Source organism: Cucumis sativus, chromosome 6, assembly GCF_000004075.3.
Source record: "Cucumis sativus cultivar 9930 chromosome 6, Cucumber_9930_V3, whole genome shotgun sequence".
Taxonomy (NCBI): domain Eukaryota; kingdom Viridiplantae; phylum Streptophyta; class Magnoliopsida; order Cucurbitales; family Cucurbitaceae; genus Cucumis; species Cucumis sativus.
The window spans coordinates 10,420,563-10,443,212 of NC_026660.2; the positions used below are offsets into that span (position 1 = coordinate 10,420,563).

The 22,650-nt window shown below is 34.0% G+C and overlaps 3 protein-coding genes across 9 annotated transcripts; 1 reads left to right on the plus strand and 2 right to left on the minus strand.

Annotated features, from left to right (window-relative positions):
* Window positions 1–2,437: 2,437 nt before the first annotated feature.
* Window positions 2,438–6,441, minus strand: LOC101221553 (E3 ubiquitin-protein ligase RZFP34). 3 transcript variants are annotated; one of them, XM_004145719.3, is made up of 12 exons: window positions 5,946–6,438; window positions 5,763–5,850; window positions 5,609–5,668; window positions 4,671–4,703; window positions 4,490–4,567; window positions 4,229–4,272; window positions 4,079–4,119; window positions 3,884–3,966; window positions 3,704–3,795; window positions 3,386–3,455; window positions 3,239–3,280; window positions 2,438–2,952 (listed from the first exon to the last, which is right to left on the minus strand). In XM_004145719.3, exons 1-12 carry the CDS (start codon window positions 6,062–6,064, stop codon window positions 2,791–2,793), a joined length of 912 nt encoding a protein of 303 aa, XP_004145767.1. In that variant the 5' UTR covers window positions 6,065–6,438; the 3' UTR covers window positions 2,438–2,790. The 3 variants fall into 3 exon arrangements, with proteins under 3 accessions (XP_004145767.1, XP_011657035.1, XP_011657036.1); XM_011658734.2 differs by having other exon boundaries at window positions 2,809–3,018; window positions 5,946–6,441; XM_011658733.2 differs by lacking the exon at window positions 5,609–5,668 and having other exon boundaries at window positions 5,946–6,439.
* Window positions 6,442–9,774: 3,333 nt separating this feature from the next.
* LOC101213681 (transcription factor FER-LIKE IRON DEFICIENCY-INDUCED TRANSCRIPTION FACTOR) lies at window positions 9,775–11,641 on the plus strand. The gene is made up of 4 exons (XM_004145771.3): window positions 9,775–10,278; window positions 10,793–10,990; window positions 11,100–11,273; window positions 11,373–11,641. The coding sequence occupies exons 1-4, from the start codon at window positions 9,814–9,816 to the stop codon at window positions 11,457–11,459; spliced, it is 924 nt and encodes a 307-aa protein (XP_004145819.1). The 5' UTR covers window positions 9,775–9,813; the 3' UTR covers window positions 11,460–11,641.
* Window positions 11,642–22,445, minus strand: LOC105435794. Of its 5 annotated transcripts, none has more exons than XM_011658738.2 (7): window positions 21,810–22,445; window positions 18,812–21,706; window positions 16,830–16,883; window positions 13,173–13,543; window positions 12,749–12,912; window positions 12,281–12,371; window positions 11,642–12,214 (listed from the first exon to the last, which is right to left on the minus strand). In XM_011658738.2, the coding sequence occupies exons 1-4, from the start codon at window positions 22,293–22,295 to the stop codon at window positions 13,286–13,288; spliced, it is 3,693 nt and encodes a 1,230-aa protein (XP_011657040.1). In that variant the 5' UTR covers window positions 22,296–22,445; the 3' UTR covers window positions 11,642–12,214; window positions 12,281–12,371; window positions 12,749–12,912; window positions 13,173–13,285. The 5 variants fall into 5 exon arrangements, with proteins under 5 accessions (XP_011657040.1, XP_011657038.1, XP_011657039.1 ...); XM_011658736.2 differs by having other exon boundaries at window positions 12,281–12,410; XM_011658737.2 differs by having other exon boundaries at window positions 11,642–12,371.
* Between the last annotated feature and the right edge of the window lie 205 nt (window positions 22,446–22,650).

Sequence of the window (22,650 nt, forward strand, 5' to 3'; positions counted from 1 at the left end):
TCTCTTCTCTGTCGTTGCATTTCTTTCTTGACAATAATGAAAGTAAGAGAGAGAGAAGAAAAAAGTTTGAAAGAGTGAAATTATTATTATTATTTTGTAGGGTCGATAGACATAATAAATGTTTCACGGTACCAATTATAGTTATCACTTTATTGTAATGAATGGAAGGAAAATACTTAACTTGCCACTTGCAACCCATTACACCTATCTACCTCATTACAACATTATTATGTATTAAAAGAAGGCAGAGTATTGGATAGGTTTAGGTTAAGTGAGTTTTCATCTCTTCATGTACATCTCGTCTTTTTCCTGCTCTCTAATTTTTGAAGGGATAAAACACCATGAAGATAATGATGATGTTGATTTTGTTTTTTTTTTTCTTTTTTGGGAAAAGAAAGAAAGAAAAATAGGAATAATGTTGTTAGCAATTGGAGGCAACTCCCTACTTCAATGGACAAATAGCAAAAGCCACCTAAAATTGTTACACTTATACTCACAAACATTCTACGGTAACACTTGACTTGGGTTCTTAAACTTCTAAGAGTACTAAAGTTGGATCTCCAAACTTATAATAATTGTAAAAATTTAACCTACAAATAATAAAAATTGAATACTCAATTTATATAATAAATACAATTTATACAATTATGTAAATTTGGACCTAAGTTTAATTTTAGAATTTGAATGAGTTTGAAAGCTCAACTTTTAATTTTAGAATTTGAATGAGTTTGAAAGCTCAATTTTTAATTTTAAAAGTGAAAGGATTTAATTGCAAATATCATCGTACTTGCGGTTAAAAAAAGGAAAACAATGTGTACATATAGGATTTAGGGTATTCATAATAACTATTTCTAAATGTACATATATTGTTTAGGTGAAATCAAGAGGAGTAACAATGGTTTATTTCAATAGTGAATAAAGTTCAGGTGAAATCAAGAGGAGTAACGATGGTTTGTTTCAATAATGAATAAATTACACTAATATGTATGTTGATGCTAACATTGTATTTAGCCCTTAATTATGCTGATTAGCCAAGGCTAGGGAGATTCAAAAAATGGTGCGGCTTTTATAGTCTATTAACACAACCACGTTGTGTGTGTGCCTCTATGGACCTCTTAACACAAATTTATTAGACCTATCATGACACAACATTTACGTCTTTTTCGTTAGGTCATTGTGCATACATCATAAAAATGTTTCTCAAGAAGAGTGGTAAGAAAATGTGGTTTACAACATAAAAGTAATTTGTAAATATAATAAAATTTGGGGTATGCTCTCATGATCTTGTGATAGATCATATTGTTATTGAGTGGTTAATAAGAGTTTGTTAGTTATAAGGCGTTTGAGGGACAAGTTTTGTTATTTACAATTCTTTAAAATTGTTGATACACAATTAGGGGTATTTGAAACAAGGATTATTCAAGATTATAATAACCATCTTTTGTTACGGTAAATACTGTTTTGTACTTTCCAATTAACTACCATCAACATTATTTCAAATTAAACTCTCAATTTGCTGTAATATTTATTATTTGTTACCGTTTTTACTATTTTACGTTCATCATTTTATAATGTTTATCATTGTCTTTTCAAACTAAAATAGTTTATACTTGGAACACACTATTATAACCTAAACTAAAACAATTTACAATTCAAACACAAATTATTATAACTAAGATATAACAATTGAAAGACTATAATAGTTAACTTTTAGCTTCAAACTATTGACTCGAAAAGTGTTTATGTATCTATTGTAATTGGGTAGATATATAGAGTGAGAGAGAGACATGAGTGTTGGTTGAACAGTTAGATGGCGCTTTCAAAGAAAAAATAATAAGGAATAACATTGTCCCTATGAATTTAATATCTACCCAATCAACAATCATAGAACATCACAAATTTGTGCAACCACATGCTACTGACGTCTTTCTTATCCACTCCAAGCCCATTTTGGTTGTATAAAAAGTGTTTTTATTTTTTTTTTAATTATAAAACCAAACATTAAATAATTAAACGATAAACTTTATTTTAAACAATAATATGCCCAAGTAATTTAATTTTAAGATAAATACTAATTTGAAATACAATAAATAAATTTGTTTGGAAAGTTTAAGATAAATATGCTAATAGATTATAATAAGTTTTTGAAAAAAAAAAAAAACAAAAAATCATAGAAGAACTAAATTTAAGATTTGTTGAAAGCATAACAGTCATGGGAAGAAGTAAAGAGAATGCTAAAATTAAAACAAAATTTTAAAATATAAGGACCGATATGATATATTAACCTAATTTTATTCATAATAAAATCTTTCTCAAACCTTCCTTGTTTAATTAGTCCCACAATATGTGTTTCACTTATATTCTCTTATTGAATGTGAGACATATCCACATTATATCTTTTGATAATTTGGCCTAAAATGCTAGAAAAACATAAAAGGAATAAAAACACAAAAGCCAAATGGAGCCTTAAACCATATAAGTCCAACAAAATTTCTATATACACACATGGCAGGTGGAATGATGTAGAACCATATGACCAAAACCTATCAGGTGCAGTAGTCTTACTATGGTTAACTCTCCTATTATAACCATTAGGTTTTTAGAGCTCATTTTTATTGAAGCAATGCATCTAATAGTTATGGGAAGGGAAACCACATCATGGCGAGTGAGACCAAGAATTTCTTGGTAGAACTCAACAACATAACTGTACAATCTATAGGAGAACAGATCCTATTCAAGTAAAGGTCTGATCGAGAATTTCTTCTTTGGATCTTCTTTTGGTAGAAAAGTCTAGCTCACTATCTCAGGAACCGTTGTGGATGAGCAAGAAGCAGTAGGTCTTCTTCCTATTGTTTGTTTGGTGTTGTAGGAGTTGCAATCCAAGCATTTATGAGCAACCACATGGAATTGAACTTCACCTTCTGCGCCACAGTCATTACATAGAATCCATACCTGCTTGTATTTATGCAGAGTAATTAATGTCATGACCAAGATTTATAATTCCCTCTCTCCATTTACCTACAGATTCACCAGTTAAATTTTCTTAATACTTCATGAGATTTTCTTTATAGCATTTTGACCTCTAATCTTCATTTTTGAATTTCATTTCAATCAGAATCAGTATGCTTTTATCTTTTGTTTTCAGATTTAAGCAATAGCATGGAAGAGAAATTGATTTTATTCTTTAAATCTCTTAAGAACAAGTAGAAAGTTGAAAGCATTGTTGAAAGGGTGTTACCTTCTTGTTTTTATATATATCAGGCATCAGGGTTGAAGCAATCTACATTTATAGTTTAATAAAAGAAATCAAGATATTGATGAATGATTTAGTAGTTCATATTATGCTGTGAGGAAATTAAGAAAATAAGTATATAATATGACTTACCACTTTATCAAGCTTTTCCCACAACCTAGACATGTCACAGATTGACTTTGAGCAGACAGGGCAAGAGTACCTGTGAAAATAAAACACATTGTAACCACTATTATAAATCATCTTCTACATACACAATCATAGACAAAGATATTAATACTTCTTGACCTTGCGCCTGGATCATTTCAAACGAGATTGAGGGAGACGACTCATAAAAGTTCAATAATGGTTTCATTTTCAACTGATTTTGGAGGGTCGTATGCAAATTTATGTGGAACTGCATCGTAATATATCCTAAGGTTATAAGCATTTTAAATGTGATGTACTTACTGGAAATGTGATTCCATCTCCTTTGCACATTCCAAATGTATGGTATGGCCACAAGGTAAGACACTGATGTCTTTTGTTGTGTCAAATAGAAACTGCATTGAAGAATTTAGACATTTTAAATCAAGTAATGTTCGACCTATAGGCATTAACAAAAGATAATTATGCATCGACTTTCCTTACCTCAAAGCATACAGGGCAGCTATGGTGCATTGCTCGCTCGATGCAACGATGACCATCTTTCATTAATTTTGAATAGCAACATCCTGCGACAAACATTGCAAGAAGGTAGATGTTACTTTTTACCTTCTTATAACTATTTTATTCTTTTAGCTGTTCAGTTTTTGAGTTTGAGTTTGAGTTTTGTCCCTCACTCACCACATGTCTTACAGTGGAAGAAATTTTCCTTTCCTCCAGTCCTACAAAATAGAATAAAGATAACATACTGAATAAGCATAACCATTATCATATTTTAAGAAGATTTTTTTTGAATTTAAGCTCATTTCACAGAGTTTGAAGAACTCATACCTACAGATTCCACATTCATCACAATGATATTGATTTTTTGAAACCTGAAAAGGGAACAAACTGAAGCAATTAGAAAGCAAACGTAGCCTCAAGGTGACTAGGAGAATGTTTCTCAGCGAGTCAAAGTTTCAGCAGAAACATGAAATACCAGCCGATGATTAAAGGCTTTTAAGAATGGTTGTTTAACTGTTTAAAAACATGTTCTGCATAAACATTGATTTTAAGCACTTAGAGAGGCATTCCTAATATGTCCTAACTCACGTCATCATCGAAGAATTTGCATATGCTGCAGAAGTACTTCCCAAAACAGACTCCACAGTTCGAGCAGTACTGCTGAACCTGCTTGAAATAAAAAGGAACTCAACAAGTTAATCACAATTATACCCATTTAAAGTTGTCTCTTAGCTTGTTTCAATTACAATGTCATTCTCAAGGAACTCACATCTTGTTCTGTATCACATAAGGAACAAATAACCTGCAAGGTGCAATAAAAGGCAACATACAATCAGTTACAAGAAGAGAGAAAATTCAACAGTTTCTTCAAGTAGTCCAGTCTAGCTTAAAGAACATTAGGACAATAATGCCAATCCCTTGTACTCTAAAATGATACGATATTGCCCACTTTGGACCGGTGTTAAAATGGACTACTTTTCAAGTTTGTACAAAAGGCACCAAGACTCATAAAGGCATGCATTATGCACAGCTGATGAAACTTAAGTGGCGCTTTTCTTTTTTTTTTTGAAAAGCAACAGGTTTGCTTCAGAATTAAGTTATGGTTCTATGGAAATACCATCTTTGTAAGAAATGTTCAAGCTTTTCTAAAAGTTCAATAATGCCAAAACCACCACCCACCAGAAATAAAGTCGCTTTTTCAAATTTCCCCAAGTCAGATTGATTAAAGATTTACAATGCCGTTTAGTGCAGATCGAATCATTGAACATAGAAATCAAATCAAGAACAGACCTGGTGGAAAGAAAATTAAAGTTCCCATTTCATAACCTTTTGGTTTTGAAAATTAAGTTTAAAAACATTGACAATTTCTACTTATATGGAGTTCTCATAAAATTCAATCAAAACAAAAAAAAAAAGTTCATATTTTTCAAATTTTAGCTATGAATTCAAATATTTCTTTAAGAAATTATAAACAGATTTTAGAAAAAATCAAAAACTAAAAAGTAAGACCTTGTTTGGTATTTGGTCACTACTTCACGTTTTAGTATTTAAAAGTAAATCTGAGAACCAGAGTACAAAATCCAGGAGAAAACAAGCAGAAAATTCATAAACAGGAAACCAAAAACAAAATTGTTACGAACGAGACTTAAATGGATATCAAAACGAAACCTAAAATTTTGAAAAACATAAAATGAGAGAAAAGAAAACCTTCTGAATTTGATGGCGAGGAACATCATGTGGATCAAGAGTTTCCAATTCAAGTGAGTTCTAATCAAATCAACAGAACAAATAAGAAACTCCAACACCAAAATCAATTACCAAAACATAATTAAAACAACCAACATTATAAAAAAATTAAAACCTTGGCTTCATTATGACAATGCCTACAATCAAAGATCTCATCACAACAGGGCGCTCTAATCTTACATCTCCTTCGATAATGCAAGCACCTAAACCACAAAAAATCTAGATTAGAGAAATTAAATAAGAGATAAAACCAAAAAACGTAGATCTCAACATTTTTCATACAGAAATAGAAACAAACCCGAAATTCCCGGACTCACGATCCGCTGCACATGTATTATGGGATTCAGAAAGTGGAGGTTCAATGGATGATGAAGAAGCAGAAGAAGATAATGAAGCCTGAATATGATGAATGTCCATTGTATTATGAAGCGGAGAGAAAAATGGTTGGGTTTTGTTATACAAAGATTTGTAGTGCAGACTACGGAGAGGAGTTGGAGTGTGGTTTAAACCGTCAGCAAGGGTATTTTCGGGATTTCGCAGTTATTTTTCTACGCGCCGGTGAATGTACCGAGACGATGAAAACGAGGCTTTAAAACTGTCAGTGAGGATATTTTCGGGATTCCACAAAGGAAGCAGACCATTAGCTTTTCACGCGCCACGTCAAGAAGAGGGGGCTCGGGTTAAAAGCCGGTAAAAGGTTAGGGTGAAGAACATGCGCTATGGGGAAGCGATTGGGGGATGGTTGAACAGTTCGCCGGAGGATTCAGTGAAACAGCTGGCGACCGTTGAAACGCGCGGCAAAATTGTTGTTGTTGTTTTATTATTATTATTATTATTTGGATAGGAAGCTTTTAGCTGAGTAATTGCTGACTAGGCTTCCACCTTATCTTCCAAGGAACGGAACCGGAAAAATGTGGGTCCGATTTAGAATCTATAATTAACTTTTGGGGTCTAAATGGATTTTTTTTTTTGTCTTTTAATTTATGTTTAATAAATTGTTCCTAACCCACACAATGCGTTGATGAAGAAAAATGTTCGATCTGAATGATCTTTTAATAAAGAGATAAACGTAATTACAAAATAAAACATGATGGGATGTGTGTTGATCATATCATAACACACGTTCTTATTCTTAAATTAGAGAACAATAAATTAAAAGTTTGTGAACAGAGAGAAAACTTATTTCTTCAGCTCCAGCCGGCTTAAGAAACATACTTCATCATTTATTTGATTCCTTAGATGCTATTTCTAGTTTTTCTTTTTAGGCCGATTATGTCTTTTAGTCTAAAATCATCTATTAAAATTCTAAACTTTCCACTTTAGTCCATTGGAATTGATATGATATTTTAGACGCATAATTAAACTCAAACAAAAAGAAGCACAAGTTGAAAAAGTTGATAGATAAGAGACAGATGGTTGGGGGAAAATAGAGCATGATTGTGGAGTCCGATGACATGGATGAATCCAAAACCAATCCACATGGGCCTTGCTCCTCAAAATGGGCCAAGTAAAGTACATGGCCCAATTAATAAAGAAACATACAAACAAACAAACAATGAAGAATGTGTAAGTTAATAATTAAAGGTTTAGGGTGGAAGGAAGTATTAGGAATTAATTAATTAAAGGGGTGGCGTGAGTCAGAGAATGGAGAACGCTTAATTGGCTTATGGCACGTGGAGACATAAGCCCAAAACGGTATCCCCACGTGGGAATTGTGTGTCAAACACAAGTAATTAAGTTAATCAATAAACAATTAAACTCCCACAAGAAGCTTAACATTTAGGACACAAATTTAAAAGCTTTTTGTTACAAAGAAATGGGTTTTGCGGCCAATAAAAAGCACAAAATGATGCAGCCGATGATGAAACCCTTAACCAAATTCATTTCATTTACGTTGAAGATTCTCTTTTTAAATCGAAACTTCAACCTGACACGTGGCTCCTTTTTTTCTTTTTATAATTATTATTATTTAACTAAATTTTCCTTTTCCATTTTAAACTAAACTATATCTCTAAATTCTTAATACATTTAAACATCCCAAACATTTTATTTGTTTATTATATTGTCAAAATAATATATATTTTAGTACAATAAAGATATAGAGGGATTCAGTGAAAAAAAAAATTACTATTTGTCAAAATAAGTCATCTTTATTTTACTTCAATATTAGAATCGTAGAATCGAAAAAGTATTCTATTGATATTCTTATTATAAAATATAATGAATTGCATCGATTTTAAATGTCAAACCTAGTATATTTGTTGTAATGTAAGGTTTATACCTTTTTATACGAAACAACTTACAACTTCTATTATATTTTGTTTTGATAAATATTACGTGAAACTAATAATTATGCGAACGAAAGTATTCTTATATTTGTTTAGAAACAAACCAATTTAGACTTTCAACTCAGCTTTTTGTTGAAGATTGTTGGTTTCCATTTTATTAATTTGATTTTTTGAAGAATTCTATACACCTAAGAATTGAAATCATTTGAAAATGTAATCTCAATTCAAAGTTTAATTATAATATGTTACCAACAATATATTTTTTAACTAAATTTGAAGAATGGTATTAAATGATACAATTAAAGAAATTTAGATATTAAATTGGAGAATAGTACAAAATAGAAAATTTTACAAAAATATTTCTAAAGTATAACAAAAATTTAGATTATATAAGTAACATCGATAGACAAAAATAGAAGTTTATAAGTGTCTACGATCTATATTGATATAATCCAAAATCTCGTTATGTTTTGTAAATATTTTAATTTATTTTACTATACTTGAAAATGTTTGGATTAAGTTGATATAATTAAAAAAAATATCAATTAAACTTTAAATTCTCATTTTTTTATTATTTAGTTTTACTATATGAAAGGCATAGATTTAGACTTGCAAGTTTATGGAATTGATAAATTCATACATATTAAAAATAATTAGCCTTACTTACATTACATATTGTTGAACCAAAGCATTAAAAGAAATATATATATTTTTTAAAAAAACTATAGCATAATTGATTAATTTAATTTGCACCAACATAAGCCTTCCTCAAATTAAACCTTCCCAAGAACAAATCACACAAATGATATAATTATTCTATGTTTTTATTAAAAAAAGAAGAAAGAATTAGTCTCAATTTTAAAATTTGACATAGTTAATTAAATGTTTAATAACCATCCATTTATATGTAGAGAGAGAGAAGCAAAATGACCAAAGCTAAGTTGACCTTTAGTTAACAACTTAATTAAGTATTATGTTTGAAGATTGAATTGATACTGATATGCATGCATTTGTTATTATAGATCTAATCCCTGAATTAAATTTTAATATTTGCTAATCAACTAATCAGTATGAATTTACATGATTGGTTGTAAAAACACATGTCCCTTCTTGTTGCTACCCAATTTATATTTAACTTAACTATCATTTGGTTGAAGTTATAGTAATTATGAAACTGATCTTGATAAAGAGATAGAAAATCATGGATTATCATTCCACGACATCAATGGTACCGGTATGTTGTAGGATTAGTAAATCGAACTGAACAATATAAAAAAGAACATTTGAAGTTATTTCGAATATTTTATTTTGAAATGAATTATAAAGTTAGTTCAAACTTCTAGACGAGTATTTATTTGATCTTGGAACCTTAAAGAAATATGTAACTGATCTTTAAGGATTTGTTTGGTAACTTATTTGTTTTCAGTTATTTGTTTCTGAAATTTAATATTTGAAAAATAGATTTGTTTGGTAATTGATTCATTGTTTTGTTGTTTAAACAAAAAAAAAAAAAAAAAACTTACTTTCAAAATTAGAAAAAAAAAACTTACTTTCGTGTGAATTGTATCGTTGACTTGTTGGCAAGTTTTATCTTCGCTAACGTGAAGTTAAAATTTTAGACTCGTATCAAATATAAAACTAGAAAATAATTGAAGTAAACTTATCTGTACTGCATCACCCCAAACCCAAATTGGAAAGTTTCATATACTAAACTTGTATTTAATTAATTAACTAATCAAATAATTAATTAAGCGTAACATGTCATGATTAGTTAATTTTTTTTCATGTAGATTCTCTATCTTCCTCTGTTTATAAATTAGCCCATTAATCACTTTATCTTGATCCATCAAAATATCAATTTACTAATAAAGTTTTGAAATGGAGCAATTTGGGAGGCATTTAATGACGGACATCAACGATCAATTTGAGCTCCAAGATTTCATCCATGGCGACAACTTTGATCAATATGTGAATCTGATTCGTGGAGGGAACGAAACTCCGATCTTCAACAATAACTTTGATCTCGATTTCATGAACGGTTGCTTGATCGAGAATCGTGTGGTGGATCAAAGCTTGGAATACATTGTAGATTCAAATATGGTGATGAATTCTGATCCAAATTCTCTGTTTAGTACATTGGAGAGTTTCAATAGCATCATGAAAGAAGTTGAAGATGAAGACGAAGACGAAGATGAAAACGAGTCTGTAGAGAATTCTTCTTCCACAACCTCAAAGAAACCTAAGGCAGATAGAACAAGAACTTTGATTTCTGAAAGAAGAAGAAGAGGAAGAATGAAGGAAAAGCTTTATGCATTGCGTTCATTGGTTCCAAATATAACTAAGGTATCATCAATTAATCCTTACATTCATAATAGTTAATAAGTTTAGACAATACTTTTTAAGAAAAAAGAAACAAAGGAATGCATTTTGAATAGACATGAGAAAATGCATTAACGAGAATGAGATAATAAAAATAAAAATAATTATTATTATCATTGTCATTTAAATTTTAAGTTTTATTTATTCCCATTTAATGTGAGAAATATTGTGTGAGGTTGGAATACTAATTATTAATGATTTTGAAATAGTTAAAATCATTTTTTTCGTATTTAAAATTGTGAGGAACAACGACCCCTACATATCTCCACAATGATATGATATTGTTCACTTTACATTCTCATGACTTTTCTTTTGATTTTTTAAAATTACTTTTTACAAATGAAGATAGTTGTTCTCACTTATATCTATATATCCATGATCATCATTTCATTCACTGATTGCATGTGTATAACCATTTAAATTCGAGTTTGGAATGAAATGGTAAAATATTGAATGAAAGATATGGAGAACAATGCAGATGGACAAAGCTTCCATCGTTGGAGATGCAGTGTTGTATGTGAAAGAGCTACAAATGCAAGCAAAGAAGCTCAAATCAGAAATATCAGTTTTGGAATCTTCAATCAACGAAACACAAAAAGTTCATAGAGATCAAACCAAAAAGAAAATTATTCAAACTTCATATTCTGACCAATTCCTCCCCACCAAAATAATTCAGGTACATTTTTCAAGTTTGAGAGACAAAAAATTCGTTCATGTTTTGTGATGAAGTTCTTGAACCTAAGCTGGTACTAATATACAATTTGGGGATGTATTTTCTTTTAAAGCTGGATGTGTTTCAAGTAGAGGAAAGAGGGTTTTATTTGAGGCTAGTTTGCAAGATGGGTGAAAGAGTAGCCATGTCTCTTTACAAAGTTCTTGAATCTCTCACCAGCTTCATTATTCAAAGCTCCAATTTGACTTCTGCTTCTGACAGATTCATTCTCACTGCTACAATTAATGTAATTATTTTTAATTCAAACAAATGATTGAGCCGTTTTTGAAAAGCAATCGAACACTTTAAACCGAATAGAATGCTTATAATCTGTTTTATTTTGTAGGTGAGGGATTGTGAGGTGGACATGAATTTGCCAAATCTGAAGCTTTGGCTAACTGGGGCACTTCTTAACCATGGATTTGAGTTTTAATCGCATCTTTCTCCATTTTTTAACTTTTCTGTTTAACCCTTTAAACTAATACAGAGATTGTAATTATTTTAATTGGCAACTTTGTATTTGAATTTTGAAATGGAGGGAGCAACAATGCATCAATGTGTACTTTCGTATTTTCTTAGAGATTTGACTTCTTAAATAATAAACTTTTCATCGAATGCACTCAATCCCAACTATTGTACATTACCATTGTGCCACAGAAAAATACAAGATAAGTGAATCGTTTTTTCACCAAAGTTGAAGATTAAAATTTTGTTCTCACCATTGTTGAATTAAACAAAAACATTACCTACGTATAAAGTAATCCAACATACAAGTTTGATAAGAGCCACACAATCTATACATCCCAATATAAAAACTTCAAGAGCTAAATGAGAACACTTCATATCAACATCTCTTGTTTTGGTTGAATTTGAACTCCCAGATTCAACATGCAGTTCCAGTGAGGTTAGGAATGTTGGCCAACAGCATGGTGTGGGGGAGTTTTCCCAGGAACATTGTTGGAATGGTCATTGCACAGTTGTGTTCCTTCGTGAATGGAAGTTCATTATTTGGGAGGAGGAATCAACAGCAATGGGAAATGGTTCAGCTTTAGAAATATCTTTAAATCAATGCAATTGCGTTGAGCAATTGAATGTACAAGCTTTGGAGACGAAGGTCAAGTCAATATCACTGAACCAAACTTCACTAAACTTCACTTTGGCTCACTTTAATTCAAAGGTTGTTCAGTTCTGTCACAAGTCACAAGGAAGTAAAACTAATGACGATCAGGTGCAATATGGAAAACCAATCCTTACCAGTTCTAGAAATGTATAATCCATCAGTGAAATTTATCCCACATGTCTGCTCCCCTCTTTGCTAATGTGTCATGGATCAACTGTCAAGACTCTGGAAACAGTAGATTGATTGATCAATACAAAATCCTCCCTGCAATTGAATCATGATTTATGATGATAATATAGAGTAGACCAGAGATATTAAACATGACTTTTGACCAACAAAAAATTACATTGCCCAAACGACAAGAAATGTATGGTTAAAGATAAAAACCCCAACACCCGATTGACCACTCCGGCTAATCATAGTTATGTATGATGTACATCACATTATATGAATATTATCAACCAATAAGAAGCCACTTTCTACCAGGCCAGGAAGGAACTATCAATTGGAATAACTTAACAATAACATTGACAGATAGTTTCAAATTTTCCAATAAAAGCAGGACCAATCACCATATACACAAAACCAGCAAAATGCAATACCTGGAGGCTGGAAACAGCTTAATAGGCTGGTCTCATCCAGTCTGGGAGAAGCAGCTCACAGTCACTGGGTATTTATTGCATGCGTATCATTGTGATAACCACCAAAGAGGAAGTATCCAGGTAGACACTTCACATTTTACATCCGCCGTCATTGCTTGGGATATCTGTTGGTGACAAATCCAAGCGAAGAGTCCCACGTTAGAAAAGCTTAAATTAAGTAACTAATGTCAAGTAAACTATTTCTAATCACATAGATATATATCCTAAATCATGCAGGAGCAATACACGCAGATAACAGGAAGTCAGAAACACCCTAGGAGGAAATGAACAATCCGGTATAAATACTTGAGGTGAGCTTGTGAGTAAATAAAATAATATGAAGAAAAAAATCTAATTAACCATTGAGCATGAAAATACGTCTTACCAACACTTTGATGAACCTGGTAAAATATGCGTGCATCTCTTTTTTATTGAATGACTGAAACCCTTCACACATGCAGGTCATACAGATCAAGTTTCCAATGTTTAAAATTCTGATTATGTTTGAGATCCCTCATCTAGATTGCCAGACTTTGACAGGATCTGTAATGTTGTGCCCCCAATAATCCATGCAGTCGCTTCAGGTTGATGTTGAAGAGGGTTAAGAGGGTGGAAACTTCCATCCTCAAGTTGCACACCATAGACAAATGGAAGCCTAAGTGTCAGAAAACTATCGGGGGGCAAGACCAGTTGACATCCAAATGTGAACTGTAGTTTCTGCTGCCTTTCTGGAACAGAAGGGGGCAGACACGACTCCTGCAAGTAGAAGATCAGTCAAGGGTGTAATTGCACCAAATAACAACAATAGACCATGGTGGCTGAGGGAATGAAGCATGTGAAAAGCTAATTACAATCGGGCTTGACTACAGAAACTAAATTTTTAGAGAACTCTTCAAAAATCACTCGCGTAAAACTAGGAAAAAAATGCAATACAGCATGTTGTAATTAGAAGCAACTATAGTTTGGCTTCTTTTAACTGGTAGGGTAGATAAGAGAAGCTAGTTGCTGTAACTCTACAAGGTTTTTTATGGCAAAAATTTGATGGGTTGTTGAAATTTGATATTACTATCAAAGCAAGTGTGGGTGAATTCCGGGAGAAATTTTGGTCTCTGTTGGTTTTTTATTTTTATCTTTAGTTAGAATTAGTGGGCTTTGCCCAAGGAAAGATTTACCCTAACTTCCTTTCCTTTTTATCATAAATTTGTTGTCAAATTATTTTCTCCTTCGTATCTTTTGTTGATATGAACAAATAATAAGAAAGTCATATTGGTTTTTCTCTCAATATTCGAGTTTCCACATAACTCAGTGTCTATTTTCTTTTACCTCTTTTAATATGGTATCACAGTAGGGTAAAAATGAAAACACGAGTATTGATGAAACCAAATAGAGACAAACGAGACAGCCGCCGCCGCCGCCATGGAAAATTTGCTCCACCAGCTTCAAAAGCCGCCGGTGATCACAACGAGCCCACCCTGGAGCCAGCCATGCTGCCTAGTGGAGGGAACGAGCCGCATGCACCACATCTATTTGCCCACACGCCGCCATCCGTCGTCTCCGCAATTCAGTCAACCTACTCCCAACCGTGGTCCTCTGTCCAGCCTTAGCACCCTCTTGGTCAGCCGCACATCCACTTACCACCGCTGCATTCGTTTCACGCCTGACCTTTTTTCACGCATCGTTACATTTTGATCCTTTACAGTCGTCGCACTTCTGTGGTACCAAGATTGATCAACTCCATAATAAAGCAAGGTTTGAAGTTAGTGAATCTTTGGCACAATCCAAACATCGACTTGTCGATGTATTCCAAAAACTCGGTAACTTCGTTCCCTACTTTATCCTCAAATTATATGACTAGTTCTCTGGCACTATCTACAAGTGTCTTTCCACGAGAGAAGCTGAATGACCATAACTATATTTCCTAATTTCCTTTCCCATTTTATCATAAGCTTGTTATCTATTTATTTTCCCCTTTGTATCTTTTGTTGATACGAGAAAATAATAAGAAAGTCAGATCGTGGTTTTTCTTCCGGTACTCGAGTTTCCATGTAACTTTATGTCTATTTTCTTTTATCGCTTTTAATATCTTTTATATATATATATATATATATAATTTTAATAAATCATTATTGTTTCTTTTGCCACCAATTCCTTATAGAAATAAATGCAACTCACAAGTCCTTACAGATGAATCTTCCCTGAGTGTATTCTTTGTAAATGCAGTGGTAGAGTATGGATCAGCCTCAGCCACCTTAGTGACCATTCACAATGAAATTTTGGTAATACCTGCTAGGCACTTTCACTTTGGCCATTCCCTCAAGAATCTTAGATGGTTCAGAGGTGCTTTTGTGCGGTCAAAGGTTCAAGAAAATAGCAAAGGTGCTTTAACTTAATGATAGTAGGTCACTCTTGTGGGAAGGGTGGTTTGAGAGATATAGGAGAGTAGGAGTCGTTCTAAAAGGAGGAAAAGGTCTGGCAAAATATTTGGCATGGGAATATTTTTCTGGCCTTCTCTTGGAAAGTTTCATCTAATTCTTTCTAATAACTACTCCTTATCCTCCATTCAGTTGGAGAGTCCTTTTGTAACTCCTTTGACTTTTTGCAAGGGCAGTTACACTCCTCTGTAAAGATTATGGTTTTCAGTCAAATTTTATATTTCTAAGTGAAAGAATGTATTACAGAGGTATGGAATTCAGTCAAAAAAGATTCAAAACATCTTTAAAGAGCTTTGGATACTTCAAAATTTCTGAAGGGCCAATCTGGCTCTATTCTGAAAGCATACAGCTTGAATCAAAATCCTTTCTAGAGTCCTGGTCAATGAGAGGAAGGAGTTTTATCCTCGTAAAGCCAAGATTAATCCCATCAATGGTTTCCTAGGGAAAATGCTGATCTTCTCCTATAAAAAATTCGGAGTTAAAGTCACTAGATAGGTGAAGTTTTTACCTTGGCGCTATATGGGAAAACCAGTGCACTGCACAAGGTTCAAAAAGCAATTCTGACTCCAACCTTTAGCCAAATAGGAATTCTTTTCATTAAGGAGTGAGAAAGTCAAACCCACATTTTCGTTTATTGTTCCTTCACAAAAAGTATGTGGCACAAATTACCTACTGGACCACTTCAAGCTGCCCTGGAGTCATCCAGGGAGTATGGATAAGGCCTTCTTTCATCTCCTGCTTGGCAACATTTTCAGAAGGTTTAATACTTGTGGTCAGTTTATTTACCGCTATGGTTTGAGAATTATTCTAAAGAGGAACAAAAGAAGTCCTCAGAAATCAATGTGTGAGGGGGATGTAAAGGATCTTGCTTTCTTCTAGTCACGAGATGGTATACTCAGTACTAAAAATTTTGTAATTTCTTTCATTTTCTGTCCATCCCAACTAGAGACTTTTTATGATAACTTGGTTCCGTTACTTCTATACGAGTTGAGATTTCTTCGTTTCCTCTCTTCCGTACTTTCCTCCCAACAATATAATTGCTGTATATCACAACAAGAAGGGGAAAAACTCCGATAAAGCAGGGACCAAAGCTGTAACTAATGCTCATTACTCAGTGGACAGACCATTGTAAGTACTAACTTTGATAGATTTGATAAGAGAAAATATAGAGAGATGAGAGAAACATATTTTCCATCCCGATTAAATTTTCAATGCTCAAGCCAAGTCAAACCCAAAGAGAAACAACACAGCAAGGGCTTACTTGAAGTATAGTTTAAAAATGGGAACTTTTCTTTTTAAAAGAACAATTGTTTTCATTGAAAAAAAAATAAAAGAACGGGAACATGTTAGGATGTGGTAATAAGAAATGCTTTTTCTCCTTGTGTTTTATGATAATAAATCAAAGAAGTGAGTGGATTTTGATCACATTGGAAGGCACTGTTTTTCCCCCTCAACTCCTAATATCAGACATTAAAGAATGAAACAAACAAGAAATTTTACAAATCAACTAAATCTATTTTGGACTCTAATATAAATAATATATAGCTCAACATTTCAAGTTCCATTCTAAAATAATTAGGAATGCACATTCATAGAAAATCGAGACAAACCTCAAATTGTATCACTGGATGGGTAGCCAAAACTATTGGAAAGGGAGGTGTCACCTGGCATCACATTATGAGTTATTTTTTGGTTATTGATTAATCAAAAGAAAGCAGTATGATAAATAAGATGCTTCTTTACAACATGTTAGAAACCAAAATTATGAAAATTATACATTTCATCATGGAATGTGAACAGTCAAGAGCTTAGTATGCCATAGTTCAAACTTTTAAAAAGGTGAACAAAAAAATGGACCTAATATTTCTTAAAAAAGTAATTTCACGATGGAATTTACAAAGAGGGAAGAGGATCAAAACCCACTTCAGCTCTATCTAAGAATTTACAAATAGCTAGCATGTGTTTGGAAGTGCTTTTGAAATGACAAACGTACTTGAGCCATTCTTAAAAGCATTTCTCCCCAACAGAGTAACATAAAGTGCTTTGGGGAAAAGCAGAAAAATTGCAGTGCTTTCTGTCAAATGTCTCATAAAGAGTGCTTTTAAGAATGTTAAATTGAACGTCAAAGTGATAAATAATTAAGCATGTTAGAAAGTACATTTTGAAAGGCTGTTGCATCTTGCTCTTGCACTTCAAAGAACACCTTGGGATGATGTTCTATTTCTATGACATTGACAATGAACCCAAACTTAACAGAATACTATGTAAAGATACTACAACTGTATCTTTGTATAGAAGTTCTCAAATGAATTACAATATAAGTTCTTCAACAAAATACCATATAAGGTTCAAATTCCAGAAAAAAATTACCAGAACACAGTGGACTAACACTTACGTAAGGGAAATCTATAATCAACATAAAGACCTCAACGAGACAAACGATTAAAACAATGTCGAACAATAAAACCTGGACCCTTTTGTCTTCTTCCCCGCAAGGATGAAGCAGCCACCTCCTTTCCAGAAATTATCTTCGATACCTCTCTCTCTCTCCTTCTATTTATTCTAACTAACTGCTGGGCCCCACTGTGTGGTGGTCCTGCCCTTTTTTCCTCTCCCCCTGACCCACGTGTAATTCTGTTTTTTCCCTTATTCTTCCTACTATACGTGATAAGTATAGGGGGTCTAGCATATTATTAGCTTATTGCCTATTCAAAAAATAAAGTCCACGTATATATGTAATGTTAATATACTATTAAGTTATGGTAATTCAACATAGCATTACTTTTACCACCTATATTTTTTTTTTTAAAATGAGACAAGCTCCTTTATTATTAATAAACTCAAAGTACAAGAGAGCTATACAATGAGAATAATAGGGAAGCTAAGAAATGGGGGAGAGAGGGAGAAAGGATCAGTAGGTGCACCCGAACATCTCAACTAGGTTGACACCCCCATAGCACCCTCATCATATCCAAAATACAAAGAACAAGAACAATACTAAGGTCATGAAAAGACCAAAGTAAACCAACGGCTTTAGGATCCTAATGAAAGCAATGAATTTAAGAATAAATTCTAAAAAAAATAGTAAAAAAAATTAAAAGGATTAATTGAGAGGGTGAAATAAATATATATGATGTTATTTATTAACTTCTAGATGATTATTGTCTTTAGTACTACTTGGTTATTTATTTTCGTGCCTATTATCAATATTCCTTCAATTTAAATCAAGGCTTATCCCTCACGCTGCCTCAAGGCTTATGTTTAATCCTACAAAGGAGAGCCTTGCGACCATTTTAGGCTTAAAAAATACTAGCAAAAATAGATGACCAGGATAAAAAGAACCAAGATAAGAATGCAAAAACAATAATCTCCTACAACTTTTCCGCAGGTTCCCCAATGGTTTTAAAGCATCTTCTCTTCTTGGTCAAATCAATCAAAGGACACCAAAAATCAAAACCAATATAAAGTTTATGGCATCATCAAAGAAAGCATACACTGGAAAAGCGTAACACAGCTGCAACAATACTTAAGAGAGAACTTAAGGCATTAGAGAGGGAAAAATAAAAATAAAAATTGTAAAAGAATGGCGTACCATGAAAATCCTTTGAAGTTGAGATATTGTGCCAGAGAACTTAACATTTGGGGGATCTTTCTCATTCTTTGAGAGCTTGCAATGTGGGCAGTTCATGAAAATTGGTAGGTCTCGGTTCAACATGAAGAAACCAGATCCATTGTCCTCACTGCCAATAGACTTAACACCTTTTTCTAGGTCCTTCATAGAATTGGAGACCGTTGCACTAACAGATGTCAGATTGTTTGCTGTCATTCTTCTAATATTGTTTGACTGGTCATCTGAATACATGCTACCACCGCTAACTGCATCCTTTAACTTATCTAAACTTCTTTGCTTACTTGAGCCAGTAGCATTTGCTACACTAACACTATCGCGAGCTTTACCATGACGATCGCTTTTACCATATTTCAGAGGATCAACCATATTGCATGCAGCACCTTGCGCATGAGTATGAGATTCTTTAATTGTGGCAAAAGGCGATCCAAGTTCCTTAAGATGGTCAGGATTTAGTAGGAAGCGGTGCCCATGAGGGCATTCATGTTCAAAGCCAATATATACAAGTGTTTGCTTCAGAAGAGGGTTTTTAGTTTTTTCAAGACTATTGGCATTCATCGGAACTACATTAGTACCTACCTGTAGAAAGGCATTGCTATCTAAATGCTCATTGTTGCTAATCTCATTTGAGTTTTTTGAAAGCTTAATAACATTTTCCAAGTTCCTTGAGCCAAGGTTATCGACAGTAACATAGCCTCGTTCATGACTATTAACAACCTTACTTTGCTTGATACGCTTATCAATATCTGATGAAGAATGTTTCCTCTGCTGGAGGGGTGGAAATCGAACATCTACACCTGATGATCCAGCCACAACCTCAGAAAAAGGTTTTCGCAGGGTAAAGTTGGGAAGGATTCTACCGCTTGTGCTTTTTTTATCTTCAGCTTTAATGTTACCTGTGAAATTTCTTTCATTATGGATTCCAGACTGTAAATCCCTTGACTTCAGTTGTGCTACATCTGCCATCTTTGTGTTTACATTTACATTAGGTTCAACCTTAGAGTCTACGAGTGACTTAATTAAGGAACCATGCAACATTATATTATCTGTAAAATCGATTGGAGTCTTCCTGATTCGAGTACTAATTTTCCATTTGAGTAGGAACTTTTGAGTCAGACAAAATCCACTCTGGAGTAAACCTTTTGAAGGATCGTAGTACTTTGCACCACCAACTCGAATCAGAGTCCATGATGATGGTTGAATGGGTTCTGTCATGCTTACTCCTGGGAACTGTACAATTGGAAGAAAATTGTCACAGTCAGCAAATCGGTTGAAAGTAACATTTGCTGATTCAAAATCAAAAGGATCAGATCGTAGTCGTCGTGAACGGCCACAAGCACAAGCATGTAGGAAGACATATCCACTTGAATGGTTTTTTGGCATGGTTTCTAAAGGCGAACCTCCATTCTCAGTGCTGTGTCTCTGATGCATACATGGTTTTCCAGTCAGACTAATAGCATCACACAGCTGCCTCCCAGAATTCCAAATGGATTTGCATTCTTCCTCCAACCTTTTTGCGAAACGTTGCACTGCAGGTCCCTTAACCATTGAATGGAAAGCAAGCAAAGCCTTCTCCAGGTGGGCTTCATGCTGTGAAGTAGGGTAACACGCAGGTAATTCTCTTAGATAAACCTCTTTTGCAGCTGGCAATGCTCTTTCACACCATGAAGTTGAAAACTTCATATTTAAACCTTTACCACTTTCCAACCAAGATACAGCAATATCTAAAGGATCCATACCCTTCAAAGCATTTCCCTCAATCGATGAAGAATGAATGTGCCGATGACGTGGTTTTCGTTTATTAATTTCCACTTCATCTATGCAACCACCTTTTGCAGAGAGAATCCCCTGGAGAATTTGTTGACTTGAAGACAACCAAATTTCCATACTTGGTAGTTCAGGAGTAGTAAAAGTTTTTCCAGATGCAACAGATGCTGCAGCTGCAGCAGCTGCAACAGCGACCATGCCAACCCCACCAGCTGAACCACTGCTTGCACTATGAACCATTCCACCTCTACCCCTTAGAATATCAGACTGTCGATAAATAAATTCCTTTAGAGATACTATATCCTCTTTGCTAGCACTTTGACCAAGACTTTCAAGAAGAAGAGAATCAGATGTAGTTTTTCCATTCAAAACATCTTCCACAAGGCTTGTGGCAAACTCCAGAGACTCAGCTGTATTATTTGTTGACCTATCCACCAGAACAACAGCTTTTGATGCATCAAGTGAAAACAAAGGTGCAGAACTTGAGGCGCCTCCACCTCTAGACCCAGCATGACTGGTGTCAGAACCAGTAAGCGTTCGACATTTCTTGATTAGAAAACGAATTTGTGCTTCAAGAGATGACTGCAATTTCTTCCTGAAACCACCTTCTGATTTGCTCACAGGACGGGCAAGCACAACTACAGATCCAGAACCTTTAACTGGCACATTTGGCCTAGATATACTGTCTGAACTTGGAGATTGATTAAGTGATGCTGTATCTATTCCCTCCACATTGGAACTAATCATTGGGCCATCTAAGAAGTCATCAACGAAAATAAAAAGTATGACTGGAGTACACTGCCCAGGAAACAATGAGGTATAAGAACCTAAACCCGACATTACAGAGATGCCGGAAGCATTGCGTGTTAAGATAGAACCACTTCTAATTGGAGAAGAATTATTAGACACAGGTGCTGAAGCAACAGACCGTGAGGCAGATGAAGACTGCAATCTAGATGGCAATGGTGGTGTAGCACGAGATTTTACAAATGGAGTTAAAACATGCTTAGCAGATTGTAAAGCTCTAAACTTTTTCAAAATACTAGTATCAAACCGCGACCCCTCCTGAATATATATGATTACATGGCAAACCTGCACCAGTAATTGAGTTAATCACAACATTTCGATGATACAGACAAACAATCCAATTCAAACGATCTTGAAGAAAATAAATGAGAAATTGAGAAGCACTCACAGAGAACATAAAAAGCATTCCCTGAAGATCGCCAAAATCATGCTCCTGAATCTCCGAATCATAATCTGCTTCCACATCAAACACGGAGCTCCTGTGGGAAGAAAATTGCAAAAAGAGAATGCCCCTTTCCTCCTCGTGGTAATAACTAATTCGTCGCCGCTTGAACCATTCTCGAACTTCCTCTTTCTCAACATCTAATTTCTTATCCAATTTACCGGAACCAAAGACATTGGAATCAATAACCCGATTGATGAGTTGAATCGAATCATCGGGTCTCCTCCCAATGAAACCGACGACAACGACGGTGTCGGAAAAGCGAGGAAGGGATGGCAACGGCGAGGAAGGAGGAAATGAAGTAGAGGGTTCCGGTGAAGCAGAATGAGGAGGGAGAGGAGTTGGGGAAGGTGAAGAGGAAGAGGAAGTGGGAGTTGATAATGGTGGCGGGCGGATAAGTACTCGGACGGAGGAGGAATTGGGTACGTCCATGAATGAGAGAAAATTTTGAGCTTTCAGATGCAACTGAAAACTGCTTCACTGCTTTCACTTCCGATGACCGCCGAGGCGGGGAAACTTTAATTTTTCCTTGCCCTTTTCCCTTCTCCAATATTTCCCTTTTACATTTCATTTGCAAAATTATTTAAAACCACACCATTCTAAATATAGCAATAGCATACCATACATTATATTTCATAAATAATAATCTATCTTTATCTTCTTTCCATTTTCTCAACAATAAATCTTACTAATCCTAAATTAAGTTTAATGGCAAAGTTTTAAATTCTATCCATAATAGAAATGGAGAGCAAGACTAAGCGAAGAGAATAAGAATAATTTTGGTAAT